This window comes from Neofelis nebulosa, chromosome 5 (genome assembly GCF_028018385.1).
Source record: "Neofelis nebulosa isolate mNeoNeb1 chromosome 5, mNeoNeb1.pri, whole genome shotgun sequence".
NCBI lineage: Eukaryota > Metazoa > Chordata > Mammalia > Carnivora > Felidae > Neofelis > Neofelis nebulosa.
In genome coordinates, this window is record NC_080786.1 from 2,148,166 (window position 1) to 2,163,250 (window position 15,085).

Genomic DNA, 15,085 nt, shown 5'->3' on the forward strand with positions numbered 1-15,085 from the left:
AGAGGACCGTCCACGAGGGCTGCAGCTGACATGGGTATGCTTTAAAAACAACTCTCAACCTTCTTTTAACTCTTTACGTATCCAAGCTGTTCCTGCAAGGGCAAGAGCATGCCCTTCGTCTCAGGGGCTGCCTAATACTTAATCGTGTGTGTGTGTGGGGGGGTACGTACACTCATGCACAATGCCCTTAGCCTAGAAGCCGTAACTCAGTTCATCAGTCCACTTTTTAATTTTATTTATTTATATTTATTTTTCCAGTTTTACTGACAAACGCCCATCACTGTATAAGTTTAAGGCATACAGCATAATTGTTTGATTTACGTATATCGTGAAATGATCACCACAGTATGCTCAGCTGACATCAGTCTTCCCATATAGATACAACGGAAAGGAAAGGAAGAAAAGAAGGGAAAACAGTTTTCTCCATGCCATAAGAACTCGTAGGAGTTTCTCTCTTCCCAACTTCCCCGTGTATCACACAGCAGTGTGAACTACAGCCATCATGCGGTACATCATATCTTTAGTGTTTCTTTAATCTTTTAACCGGAAGTTTGGACCTTTTGACCACCTTTCTCCAATTCCCGCCCCCCCCCCCGCCCCCCGCTGGCTTTCTTATTTGTGTCAATGTTTTACTAGGACAAATTTTCACACGTAGAGTTGAAAGAATTTTATGCTCACCATCCAGATCCTACCATTAACATATGGTGGCCGTCCCTGTACTCATCAATGCACCCCGTCTTTTGGATGTGTTCCAAAGTAAGCTGCAGGCATTCATGTACTCCCCACTCTGAGTACTTTAGCAGGTCCTGTATCATTAACTAGGGATCAGTATTTGTTTATCGCTGTTTTTTCCCCCTTTTAAGGTGAACTTTACATACAGTGACGTATACAAACCTTAAGGGTACCATTCGGGGAACATGACAAATGCACACACCTGTATAGTCCACATCCCTCATTCAGCTAGATTACAGTTACCCCAGGACGTTCGCTCGTGTTCCTTCCCACGCAATGCCTGCGTCCCTCTCCCAAAGGCAGCGACTCCTCTGACTTTTTTCCCACCATAGATTAGATTTGCCTGTTCTAGAGCTTCACCTGAATGGGCTCCTCCGGTGGGAACCTTTTGTGTAGGGCTTCTTTCGCTCAGCATGACATTTTTGAGATGTATCCGTGTTCCCGGAAGCCCCAATAGCTCTGTTGATGGATATTCACTTCCTTCCAGTGTTGGACAATGATGGATAAATCTGCTGTGAACATTTGTTACAAGTCTTTTCATGAACCATGCTTTTGTTTTTCTCATAACCGAGAAAAAGCCTTTATTTTGAAGTGCATTTTTTTAAAAATTTATTTATTTTGAGAGACAGATTGTAAGCAGGGAGGGGCAGAGAGGGAGAGAGACAGAATCCCAAGCAGGCTCTGCATTGTCAGCGCAGAGCCCGACGTGGGGCTTGAACCCATGAACCTTGAGATCATCACCTGATCCGAAACCAAGAGTCAGACGCTTAACCAGATGAGCCACCCCGGAGCCTCTAAGCTGCATTTGGTTTAAACAGTGTTGCAATTAAAAACAGACACACAAAGGGACAAAGAGAATACCCATGTATCCATACCTAGCTTCCTTGATGATCAGCTTTGTTCTATGTGCCCTCTGCTTTTTTTGTTTGCTCTTTTTCTTTTCCATCTGTAGTGACCTCAGGGGTTGTCATTCCACCCAGAAATACTTCTGGATGTATCTAGGGGGTGCCTGGGTAGCTCAGGCGGTTAGACGTTGACTTTGGCTCAGGTCATGATCTCACAGTCTGAGTTCCAGCCCCACATCAGGCTCTGTGCTGACAGCTCGGAGCCTGGAGCCTGCTTCGAATCCTGTGTCTCCCTGTCTCTCTCTGCACCTCCCCTGCTTGTGCTCTGTCTCTCTCAAAAATAAATAAACATGACATGCAAAAAGATTTTTTTAAAAATACTTCTGGATGTATCTCTGATGAGAACTTTTTTTTTTTTTTTTTTTTTTTGGTGAGGTCACCATGCCATCATTATAGCCAACAGAATGAACAGTTTTTTAAAAAAAAATTTTTTTTTTAATGTTTATTTATTTTTGAGACAGAGAGAGACAGAGCATGAACAGGGGAGGGTCAGAGAGAGGGAGACACAGAATCTGAAACAGGCTCCAGGCTCTGAGCTGTCAGCACAGAGCCCGACGCGGGGCTTGAACTCACGGACCACGAGATCATGACCTGAGCCGAAGTCGGCCGCTCAACCGACTGAGCCACCCAGGCGCCCCTAGAATGAACAGTTTTAATTCCACCCAATGCCTGGTCTGTATTCAGTTTTCCCTGTCGTAACATTGGGGGTTTTTTTGGCAGTTCATTAGAATCAGCATCCCATGTTGCATTAGGTTATTGTGGCTCTTAAGTTCTCTTTTGTTTTCTAACAATATCTTGTTTGATTTTTTTTTAATTTTTTAAAATGTTTATTTATCTTTGAGAGAGACACAGAGCATGAACGGGGGAGGGGCAGAGAGAGAGGGAGACACAGAATCCGAAGCAGGTTCCAGGCTCTGAGCCGTCAGCACGGAGCCCGACGCGGGGCTCAAACTCACGAACCGCGAGATCGTGACCTGAGCCGAAGTGGGACGCTTACTGACTGAGCCCCCCAGGTGTCCCTATCTTGTTTGATGTTAATACCATCAATCTGCTGGAGCAGCTCTATCATCGGGCTTCTAGAATGTCCCTCATTTTGCCTTTGGCGCATTTTGCGTCCTTGTGTTATCATTAGATTACGGCTCATCCGAGATTCAAGTTCAGTAATGAGGACTGCTTTAGGTGGGGCTGTGTACCTCCTGTTGAGCGACAACATGAGGGACACAATGTCTGCTTGTTCCCTTTTTATTTTTATTTTTTTTTTTATTTTTTTTTTTAAATTTTTTTTTCAACATTTTTTATTTATTTTTGGGACAGAGAGAGACAGAGCATGAACGGGGGAGGGGCAGAGAGAGAGGGAGACACAGAATCGGAAACAGGCTCCAGGCTCCGAGCCATCAGCCCAGAGCCTGACGCGGGGCTCGAACTCACGGACCGCGAGATCGTGACCTGGCTGAAGTCGGACGCTTAACCGACTGCGCCACCCAGGCGCCCCTGCTTGTTCCCTTTTTAAGAGGCTGAGGTTGAGCAGAGGACTCATGTAGGTGTAACCCCCAGGTGTTAATATCTATGCGGTCTTTATTTCCCCCCGATGATATGTCTTTTAAGTGTCTCTTCTTTTAAATGCCCCCGGTGTTTCCACCTGAGGCCAGTGGGAGCCTCTTCAGGTCAACCCCTGTGTCCTGCATCTAACCACCCACCCCGGCTCTGCCACTTACACCTCCTGTCCACTGCCCACGCGCTGCCGTCACCACAGTCCCTGACTCTGCTTCCTTTTTGCTGCCAGAGTGCCAAACATGTGAAAACCGTGTTTTCAGGCACTCTTCTGCGTAAGTCGCTGTCCGTGGCCCTTGGCCTGAAGCCCGGGCCCGTGACTGGATGTTGGGGCACATTTGGTCTGGTCCCTGCCCATCTTCAGCTCCTGACTGCACCGTCCCGAGGTCCCAGGCCTCCCTCTCCGCTTCCCCCACACCGTGTCCTCTGCCTGTGTCCTTCCCCTTGCCTCACTCCACCTCATCCTGGGGCTCAGCCCAGGCCAGTAGTTCCCAGCCCTGGCCGTACAGTGCATCGTCGTCTGGGCAGTTTTAGGAAACACCAGTGCCCGGGCACCACCCAAGATCAATTAAACTCTGATGTCTGGGGGTGAGGCCTGACTTGGCGGTTTTTAAAAGTTGGCGCAGGGGGCGCCTGGGTGGCGCAGTCGGTTAAGCGTCCGACTTCAGCCAGGTCACGATCTCGCGGTCCGTGAGTTCGAGCCCCGCGTCAGGCTCTGGGCTGATGGCTCGGAGCCTGGAGCCTGTTTCCGATTCTGTGTCTCCCTCTCTCTCTGCCCCTCCCCCGTTCATGCTCTGTCTCTCTCTGTCCCAAAAATAAATAAAAAATGTTGAAAAAAAAATTAAAAAAAAAAAAAAAAAAAAAAGTTGGCGCAGGTGATTCTGATGTGTGGCCCAAGTTGAGAGCCAGGGCTCCTTCCTCTGGGAAGCTTGTCCTTGTGTCCCACACGTGCGTTACATGCCATTTATTACCTCCGCAGCATTCTGCTCTAATCCTGACCCCAGCTTTATCGAGACATAGTCGACGGCTAACACTGTGGGTTAAGCTGTGCGACGTGAAGGTTTTATCCTTGCTCTAACCCCCTGGGCCTCACCGCGTTGACCCCTGGGTCTGTCCCGGGCCACAGGGAAGCTCCGTGCAGGCTGTGGCCACATCTGTGTGGCTCCCTCTGTTACTCCTCAGCACATAGTAGGGGGTTGGCCATACTTATGAAATGGATGGGAGGGAGATATTGGGGCTGGATTCAGGGGTTATTTCGATGCAGGGACGTTGCTGCACCGAGTGGGACAGAGACCTGAGTCCGTTTCTGCTGGACATTTCTCACCCACCACATCTTCTGTTCCTCCGAGCCCCTTGCCCTAGACAAGAGGGCTTCAAACAGCCTGTCCTTCTCCCGGTCGCTTATCCTTTGCTACCCGTCCCCAGAATTTCCCCACCTCACGCGCCGCTTCTGAACTCACGGAATGTGTGGGAAACCCTTGTTTGCCACCTGGTCACATACATGCCGTGAAAATGTCTTCAAACCCATCTGTTGGGCACCTGGTAAAAGAAGTAGCTTTTATATTTTTTGTGAGTTTCTTTAGGAGTTTGTTGCCTTTGAAAGGCAGCTAAAGCCTTGTTTACTAGAAGAACAAAGTGGGGCGCCTGGGTGGCGCAGTCGGTTAAGCGTCCGACTTCAGCCAGGTCACGATCTCACGGTCTGTGAGTTCGAGCCCCGCGTCAGGCTCTGGGCTGATGGCTCGGAGCCTGGAGCCTGTTTCCGATTCTGTGTCTCCCTCTCTCTCTGCCCCTCCCCCGTTCATGCTCTGTCTCTCTCTGTCCCAAAAATAAATTAAAAACGTTGAAAAAAAAAATTAAAAAAAAAAAAAAAAAAGAACAAAGTAATATTAAACTGACACTCTGGCCTTTAAAAAAAAAAAAAGATTCTTGGGGAGCCTCGGTCGCTAATCGTCCGACTCTGGATTTTGGCTCAGGTCGTGATCTCACGGTTTCATGAGTTCGAGCTCCGTGTCAGGCTCTACGTTGGCAGCTTAGAGCCTGTTTGGGATTCTCTCTCCCTTGTTCTCTGCCCTTCCCCCAATTGTGCTGTCTCTCTCTAAATAAACAAAAAAACCTTAAAAATAAAATTAAAATAAAAAATGATTCTTAAATGATTTATTTGTTTAAAAAAAAATTTTTTTTAATGTTTATTTATTTTTGAGACAGAGAGAGACAGAGCATGAATGGGGGAGGGTCAGAGAGAGAGGGAGACGCAGAATCCGAAGCAGGCTCCAGGCTCTGAGCTGTCAGCACAGAGCCCGACGCGGGGCTCGAACTCACGGACTGTGAGATCGTGACCTGAGCCGAAGTTGGACGCTTAACCGACTGAGCCACCCAGGCGCCCCATGATTTATTTGTGTATTTTTGGTTAGGTCTATTGAGGTGAACTCACCTACAGTAAAGCTGTCCATTCGCCCCTAAACGATCTACTCTGAGTTGTTTAACTTTCCATCACGGTGCTTTAACTCCCTAAGTTGGATTTCAGGCCAGATGTGATCTAAGACTCATGCTGTCACAGTTACTTCAAGGGAGACCTCCAAAACTGTCATGGACTGTGGTGCTGCTATGGAAAAAAAAAAAAAAAAAAGTTTTAAAAAAAAAAGCCTAGGGGCACCTGGGTGTCTCAGTCGGTAAAGCGTCTGACTTCGGTTCAGGTCATGCTTTTGTGGCTCACGAGTTCAAACCCCACATCGGGTTCTGTGCTGACAGCTCAGAGCCCGGAGCCTGCTTCGGATTCTGTGTCTCCCTGTCTCTCTGCCCCTCCCCCACTTGTACTCTGTCTGTCTCTCAAAATAAATAAAACATTAAAAAAAAATTCCTAAAGCTGCGCAGGAAATCTTACCAAGAGTGGGGGGCGGCACTTAATTGGTTTCTTATGGCTGTGGTCCTGTTGGCACCCATGACCCATCACTGCCTTCTTCCATCCACCAGAGGGCAGTGTTCTCTTCTGCCTCCCCTTTGAAGCCTTCCCTTTCAAATTCTAGCATTTCAGCTTCTGAAGTGATCTCCAAACAGTCTTTCTCGAAATTTGATTTGCCTAGGTTTTTTGATTTTGCTAGAAACACGCCTTCCGTTGCAACCCCGTGCAGATTTACATCTGATGCAACTCTGCATCTGTATACATAACAACCGTTTCCTAAACTAATACTTGTCTTAACTATGTGTAGTACGCTGATATTTTATTACTGAAAAAGTGTCAATCAAAAAAAAAATTTTTTAAGTGCCAGTCGTCGCCCAAACTGGGGTCATGATTCACCAATGGGATTGCAGCCCCTAACTGGAAACAGATTGGCTTGAAGTTCGTCTCGTCAGACATCCTGCATGTTTATGGCAGTGGAGATGTGGGTTCGAGAGAGTTCACCTGGTCACTGCCAGACTTAGAGCACCAGCCAGGACTCTAGACCTCTCGTGTCTTGCCTGCACCCGGGTGACATTACTGTCGAGGTGCATCCAGTGCTCCAGTGAGTGACCGCCACAGGGAGGGAGGGTGTGATTGTGTCTTCCACTCCCAGCACATTGGGCTTTGCTCGATCAAGGAAAGAGTCAGCTCCAGCAAGGTCTTTACCAGATCAGTGCTGGCCTCTGGAAAAGTAAGCCCTTGGGAATCCTGCACAGGGGTCCTTCCCGATGATTTCTGTTGCCTGAGTGCAGTAGCCACCGTCTGGGCAGCGGTTTGCTTTTGGGCCCAGAAGCCACGCACTGACTCGATCAGCAGATTCCACAAATGAAACAGGCAGGAGGCCGCCTGCCACTGAGAGTTTCTGCTCCCGAAATGGGGAAGGTGGAAGTTCTCACGGGGCCCCATCCCTGCCCCGTAGAATGCTTCCCAGAGGACGTTCAAGATCGACTACAGCCACAACCGCTTCCTCAAGGATGGCCAGCCGTTCCGCTACATCTCGGGGAGCATTCACTACTTCCGGGTGCCCCGCTTCTACTGGAAGGACCGGCTCCTGAAAATGAAGATGGCCGGGCTGAACGCCATCCAGACGTAAGTAGGAGGGCACTGGGCGCTCGCCTGGGCCCAGACACCCGCGCCTGGAGACGGGCTGCCGCCAGCTGCGTGTCTCCGCGCGGCGAGCGGTTTCATTGCTCAGAACGGGAAACAGCATAACCTGGTGTTCTGGGAGGGGCTTGTCCTCAGCTCGACTGGCCCGTCTTCAGATAATTAACCACTTCTTCCGATCGTGAACCTTGTCAATGGAAATCGTGAAATGAATATCAGCTTTGAAAGGAAAGGGAAGTAACAGTGATTGAGTGTTTGCCGCGCGCAGGGCCCTTTACACAAAGGACTCCGTCCCTTCACCCCCCCTTTATGGCTGGTGAGACCGAAATTTGCCCAAGTGCCTATTTTTGGCCAGAGGTCTCCCTAGAACTTGAAGGTAGCAATGTTTATAGGCGGCCACAGCTGCTCTCAGTTCTTGGGGGAGTGTGCCAGGTTAGGTAGGTTCCTGAATCCCAGTTTTTCTTTGTGGTTCTGCTGGGGTACTTCTCTAACTCCAGATAGAGAATTATCCCAATAACTATCTCTTCTCGTCTCTTCTGCTGTTGCAAGGTGACTAATTGGGAGAAAAGCTGGGTTGGCTGGCCACTCTGGTTTTTGCACTACTGATGAGGATTGCTGATAGCCTCTTCAAGATAAAGGGTGAGAAAATGCAGAGGCAGAGGCCTGGGGCATCCATTTCCTCCCTGTAGTTTAATACTTAAGTTCTGGGGGACCGGGGCTGTCTGTCCCATGGAGCCCTAAAGCCATGGGATTGTGGGAAGAGGCCATAAGCCAGGAGTCATCCGAGAGACCTCTGCGATGGCAGTGGGTGGCTCCGTATTCCAGTTTGTGTCCCATGTTTTTGTCACTTCCTGCGTGCTGCTCCTGACAAAATCTCTTGTAGGAGGACACAAGGGTTGGAGGGGTTTTTTCTTATTGTAATAATTTATTTATTTTTTAATTTACATCCAAGTTAGCATATGGTGCAACAGTGGTTTCAGGAGTAGATTCCTTAATGCCCGTGTAGCCCATCCCCCCTCCCACCACCCTTCCAGCAACCCTCTGTTTGTTCTCTATATTTAAGAGTCTCTTATGTTTTGTCCCCCTCCCTGTTTTTATATTATTTTTGCTTTCCTTCCCTTCCGTTCATCTGTTTGTATCTTTTTTTTGTTTTTTAATGTTTATTTTTGAGAGAGAGAGACAGAGCACGACCCAGAGGAGGGGCAGAGAGAGAGGGAGACACAGAATCCAAAGCAGGCTCCAGGCTCCGAGCTGTCAGCACCGAGCCCAACACGGGACTCGAACTCACAAACCGTGAGATCCTGACCTGAGCCCAAGTCGGACGCTCAACCGACTGAGCCACTCAGGCGCCCCTTTCTGTTTTGTATCTTAGAGTATTCATATGAATGAAGTCATGTGATATTTGTCTTTCTGTGACTAATTTCACTTAGCGTAATACCCTCCAGTTCCATCCACGTAGTTGCCAATGGCAAGATTTCATTCTTTTTGATTGCCGAGTAATACTCCATTGTGTATATATACCACATCTTCTTTATCCGTTCATCCATTGATAGACATTTGGGCTCTTTCCATACTTTGGCTGTTGTGGATAGTGCTGCTGTAAACATGGGGGTGCATGTGCCCCTTTGAAACAGCACACCTGTATCCCGTGGATAAAAGCCTAGGAGTGCAATTGCTGGGTCGTAGGGTAGTTCTGTTTTTAGTTTTTGAGGAACCGCCATACTGTTTTGCAGAGTAGCTGCACCAGCTTGCATTGCCACCAGCAGTGCAAAAGACATCCTCTGTCTCCGCATCCTCGCCAACATCTGTTGTCTCCTGTGTCGTTAATGTTACCCATTCTGACAGGTGTGAGGCGGTATCTCATTGTGGTTTTGCTTTGCATTTCCCTGATGATGAGTGATGCTGAGCATTTTTTCATGTGTCGGTTGGTCACCTGGATGTCTTCTTTGGAGAAGTGTCTATTCATGTCTTTTGCCCATTTCTTCACTGGATTATTTGTTTTTGGGGTGTTGAGTTTGGTGAGCTCTTTATAGATTTTGGATACTAGCCCTTTGTCTGATAATGTCATTTGCAAATATCTTTCCCATTCCGTTGGTTGCCTTTTAGTTCTGCTGATTGTTTCCTTTGCTGTGCAGAAGCTTTTTATCTTGATGAGGTCCCAATAGTTCATTTTTGCTTTGGTTTCCCTTGCCTTAGAGGGGTTTTCTTAATTTTTATTTTTGTTAAAAAGCATTTTCAAAAAATAAGTATCTCTTATTACCTTAGCATAGATATTTTCATTTTCCCTAAGCCTTCCACAGGTATATATAATTTCTACATAGTAGTAATTAATGTTTGTGTAATTCTGTGGTTTTTTTTAAGTTGTTAAATAGGAATGGGCATTCTTTGTGGGTCATAAACTTAAATGTGTCCCCCACCAAGTTTGGTTCACTTGCGTAACTGCTCTGAAAACTCAAGACAAGGCCTCTTTCCCAAGAGGCTGCCGAGGGGAGCTATGTGAGTGTCCCGAGGGTTTACAGTTCTGCTGACGGTTTAGAAATTCACATGAGGGGGCGCCCGGGTGGCTTAGTCGGTTGAGGTCATGATTTCGTGCTTCTTGAGTTCAAGCCCCACATCAGGCTCTCTGCTGTAAGTGCGGAGCCTGCTTCAGATCCTCTGCCCCCTTCTCTCTGCCCTTCCCCAGCTCATGCTCTCTCTCAAAAATATATAAACATTTAAAAAAGAAAGAAAGGAAGGAAGAAAGAGAGAAAGTGAGAAAGAAAGAAAGAAAGAAAGAAAGAAAGAAAGAAAGAAAGAAAGAAAGAAAGAAAGAAAGTCAGAAAGTCACATAGGACAACTGGATTTTTGAGCTATTTCCAGGAAGGGGCTGTGTGTTTCTTGGCAGGTACGTGCCCTGGAACTTTCACGAGCCCCAGCCAGGACAGTACCAGTTTTCTGGGGAACATGATGTGGAATATTTTCTCAAGCTGGCCCATGAGCTGGGACTGCTGGTTATCCTGAGGCCCGGACCCTACATCTGTGCAGAGTGGGACATGGTGAGTGGGGCCAGACCTGGCTCTGCCCGGCTGGTGCGCGTGACAGGGGCGGGCTGACTGGCAGGGATCTGGGGCAAAGTGAGTTAAAGCAGTTTAAATAGGTTTCCCATTCCAGATGACAGTGAGTCTGTGACTACAGCCGGCATAGGGATCTTTTACCTCAGGAGGTGTCTAGGCAGAGAGGAACAGGGAAGGGTCCGAAGGCGTGCGTCCTCCCCTTGGTGCTCACATAACTCAGTTTCCCCATCGGTTAACGGTACGGGCTCCGTCTACCTCACAGGGTTGTTGTACAATTAAGTGGGATGAGCCATATAAAAGCTTTGATTATTCTCCAAACACTCCATTCATGTGATGTCATCTTACTAGTAAAAGGAAGTTATCATTACTGCCGTCCCTGAAAGTTCTACACCACAAAGCCCACCTCGACTACCCCTTCTTCCCTGAAAGTCTTCTTTTCCCTCACTGCTAAGAGTAATTTCTCTCTGCCTTGAGACCTCCTAATGGCTTCTCCCTCCTTTTGCCCCACCCCCCATCCTAGGGAGGATTGCCGGCTTGGCTGTTATTAAAAGAGTCGATTATTCTCCGTTCTTCTGATCCAGGTAAGTTGTTACGGGTGTCCTGAGAGACTGATGATGTCTTTCGTGACATTTTATACCAAAAGCCGCAGGTATTTTGAAGGCTGGGGTTCTTCTGCACAGACACTTTGGAAGGCTTAGTGGAAGCGTGTTAGTCACTGCCCACTGCAGACTTTGAATGTGTAGGAAATAAGGCTGTCTTGAACTGTTTGACCAGATCTTGCTGATAAACTGGTGACTTTGAACTGGCACTGGGCCCTGTTTGCGGTTGACCGACTGACTTTAATGCTTTCTCTTCCCACTTTCTCAATAATGACATGCCCAGTGATAGCATCTGGCTAATCAAAATGACAGTTCGTTTGTTGACCTTTACAGAGCGATCTGGAAAACGATAGTCTTTTTCTGGCCTTTTTCAACAACTAGAAATTATTTTCGCTGTAAACCCTGATGAGGCAGAAGGTCCCAGTAGCTGCATTTCTGCCTCCTGAAGATGCTGGTCTCGGGACGGTCAGAAGAGCAGCTAACATTGATTGAATCTGCTGTGCGAAAGGCTGGTGTCCTGTGCTGTACGTGTACATCCTTCTTAGTGCATTACCCTCCCGGTTTGCAGTCCCAGCACATTATTCATGTTTTTACCTGTATTACCTCATTTCGTCCTCACGGCCTCTTTACAAAGGGTGCGCTCTGTTATCTCCATTTGCCAGTGTCAGTATTTAATTTATTAAAGCTTCATTTTAGAAAGAAAAAAAACACCCATCCTACTGTGACAGAGAGAAAGACACCCCCTTCAGGCACTCTTTCCTTCATTCAACAAACATGGGCTGGACCAGCCTCCTGCGCTCCAGGCCTGGTGTCCCCGTGGTGGGGCAGATACCATGCATGTGCTCCTTTCCACTGGGAACCCGCTGAGCAGATGGCTCCTTGTGGGACAGCTGTTATCACATCAGTGCGTGCAGCTACCCCATCTCAGTCTCGCTGGGTCCGGCATATCCCGATCTCGGCTGCGAGCCCCAGGGTGACAGGGCGTCAGTGTGTGTTTGCACTAAAAGGTGTGGAACGGTGTTAAACCTGTCCTCTTTTCCAGATTACCTTGCAGCCGTGGACAAGTGGTTGGGAGTCCTTCTGCCCAAGATGAAGCCTCTCCTCTATCAGAATGGAGGGCCCATTATAACCGTGCAGGTAACCTCAGAGATGAGCACGGGCAGGTGGGGGGCGGGGAAGGCTTTCATCCGGCCGCATCGTACCCGGGAGTGATGCAGAGGTGAGCCTCACAAGTCTGTTTCTCTGCAAGGCAGTGCCACAGCTGGTGATTTTATATAAGTCACACTTTGGGGAGGCATTGTCGTTCACGGCTGCCGTATACCGGACCCTGAGCTGACTGCCCTCCAGACGCCATGCAATTATTCCAACCGATGTCTCTTTGAAAAGAAGAACTCCAAAGGGGTGAGGTGACTTGGCCCAGGTCGCCCAGTGGGCAGGTGGCAGAGTCAGGATTGCATCCTAGGCCCACTGATCCCGTGGCCTGCCTCCTTCTCTAGTGCCACGTTGCCTGTGGCTGAGGGGGTGCAACACGGATTAAAATGATTTGGTGTCTGCCCTGCTTAGGCAGTCAGTTCATGCTGGTTTGAAAGAGGATGTGGTGAACTGGGGCCATTCTGCTTTCTCTCCTGCTTCCTGCCCCCACTCTCCTCCTTCCATGTGTTCTTTGCTCTGCAAGGATCGGTATATCGCGGGTACATCATGTGCCAAGTATTTTCCATGTGAAAAATTGGGGCACTTGACCTGCAACAATTTGTGATGTTTGCAAAATTACTTAGGTGAAACGTAAAACCGGGGCACCTGGGTGGCCCAGTCAGTTAAGCGTCCGACTTTTGCTTTCAGCTCCGGTCACTATCTCATAGTTTGTGAGTCTCGAGCCCCGCATCGGGCTCCGTGCTGTCAGATTCTCTCAGCCCTTTCTCTCTGCCCCGGCCCTGCTCATGTTCTCTCTCTCTCAATAAATAAGCTTAAAAACAGCAACAATAACACATAAAACCATGTTCATTAGTCATCTGCCAAGGAACAAATGTAAAAGGGGCTGCATCCTGAAACGGCAAGGGGGTGCAGTGCAACTCCCAGAGAAGTGTGGGCAGGATTTCCTTCTTAGGAACAATACTATGGGCCGTTGTAGGAACGGTCCCTGTGGGAAGGGAGCGTGGCCACCCTCTTGCCCTTCAGGTGTAGGGCGAATGAGGCGGTGAGAAGGCCGACCTGGCCACAGTGGCCATTCTGACCCTGCATGGGGGAGAGAGGCCAGCTCACTGCTCCCGGAGCGCTGAACGCCCCTCCACCCGTCTTGAGTCTGCACTGGTGAAGCTTATAGGAGCCCGTTTTCCCACATGAAGATGTCAAGGCTTCGCACGAATGGGTTTTCTTCCTTTGTCGTTTTTAAATCTCTGCTTCTTCCCAAGTCACTTTCAAGCTTCGCTCACAACTTTCCTGTACCTTTTGGTCGTCGACATGCCGCAAGGAGTGTAATCGGATATGGATTCCGCAGAGGAGAGCAAAATTGGCTGCGTGAGGGGCATTTCTTGTGTGCATCCCTTGGACGACCTGAACTTGACTGTGGGTCCTGCCAGGGTCCTGCCAGCCGCCGCCTCCTCTGCCTCTGCCCTTCGCACCTCCCCCCGCTTGAATTCCATAATCCTTTTCCCCTTGATTACTAAATAAGTAAGCGTGGGGAAGCGTGGAAGAATGTAAGAAAACAGAGAAACCATAATTTGCTTCTGGAGTCAGAAGCAAAGCTCTTTACGTTCTGGGGAGATTTCCTTGGTTTTTTTTTTTCCATGCCTTTAAAACATTTCTTTTTACAGAGTCAGTGTAAACTGCCCAGTGTCTTACCTGACTCTTCTTGCTTGAGCCTACGGTCATAAGCCTTTTTTCATATCATTAACAATTCTTCGCACTGGCCACCAAATTCATGGTGGCCTCTTGTCCACGTAGGCCCTCCTCTGCCTGGAGGCCTTCCCAGTTGGCTTGTTGGCGTCCATGTGACTCTCAGAACCCCTGTTAGTGCCTCCGTTTGTGAGGCCCTCCTCACACTTTGTCCACTTTCCTCCCTGACCACTTGTGTCTCCGTTCTCTTCTCCCCACGTGTCTGAGGTCGTACCACACGTGGGTACACCTCACATGCCCCCCCCCCCCAAGTGGTTCTGGAATGGAACCGAAGCCCAAGGGTTAGAAAAGAAGGAAGTTGGCATTGGTTGACAGAACTTGGGCACGCAAAAGTTTCTGTAACAGCTGTCTGTATTTCTCAGTGGGGTGTGCCTTTCACTCAGTGTCATGCCTCTAAGATTCTTTGATATATTGGGTGGAGCTGAAGGTCATTCATTTTATGGCCTTAGAGCAATGTTTCTTAACTTCTTTTTCGTTATTGCCCCTAAAAAGCCTTTTTAGACATCTTTTTAATTAAAAAGTTTTTAACGTTTATTTTTTTTTTTTTCTTGAGAGAGAGAGACAGCACGGGCAGGGGAAGGGCAGAGAGAGAGAGAGAGACACACACACAGAATCCTGAGCAGGCTCCAGGCTCTGAGCTGTCGGCGCAGAGCCCGATGCGGGGCTCGAACCCACAAACCGTGAGATCATGACTCGAGCCGAAGTCAGACACTTAACCAACTGAGCCACCCCGGCGCCCCTGTAGACATTTTTTTCTAATTTCCTGCCCACGAAATTTTAATACCTCTGATCTACTGTAGAAGTGTGTGTGTATATATATCTGTGCTTTACATATAAAAAAAGAGTAAGGTGTTCTTTTCTCCTGTAAGAATCCATTTTTACCTTCTGGGGCATGCCCTGTTGATGGGTGCGTCCCCGTGGAGAATGGGAGAACGCGTGCCCCAGGGCAGCATTTCCCACCCTCGGCACAAGTGCCACTGCACCTGAAAATCCTTCGTTGTGGAGGCTCACAAGCAGCGGGCCTGGTAGCATCCCTTGGCCTCCACCCACCGGGTGCCAGCCGCACGCTCTCCCCCTCCAGATGTGACAACCCAAAGCATCTGCAGACCTTGTGAAATGTTCCCTGGGGGGCAAAATAACTCCTGGTTGAAAACCACTGATGCTGTTGAACGCAGACTGAGCCAATTGGTTACTAGGAACGAAAACGAGAAACGCCCTGAAAGTTTGGCAGTAGGTGGAGCGAACGGCGGTACATCCTCATCCGGCACTTGCCCTTGTCGCCTCCACGGACATTTCGCATAGTGTGTTGAA

The 15,085-nt window shown here is 48.6% G+C and overlaps 1 protein-coding gene across 3 annotated transcripts in view; it reads left to right on the plus strand.

The window, feature by feature from the left end:
• GLB1 (galactosidase beta 1) overlaps positions 1-15,085 on the plus strand; it is a 104,618-nt gene that overhangs the window by 16,983 nt on the left and 72,550 nt on the right. For all 3 annotated transcript variants that reach the window (XM_058729285.1, XM_058729282.1, XM_058729283.1), the window contains exons 2-5: positions 7,046-7,215; positions 10,115-10,265; positions 10,804-10,864; positions 11,925-12,019. In XM_058729285.1, coding sequence (XP_058585268.1) covers positions 7,046-7,215; positions 10,115-10,265; positions 10,804-10,864; positions 11,925-12,019 — 477 coding nt within the window. The remainder of the gene's footprint in view (positions 1-7,045; positions 7,216-10,114; positions 10,266-10,803; positions 10,865-11,924; positions 12,020-15,085) is intronic.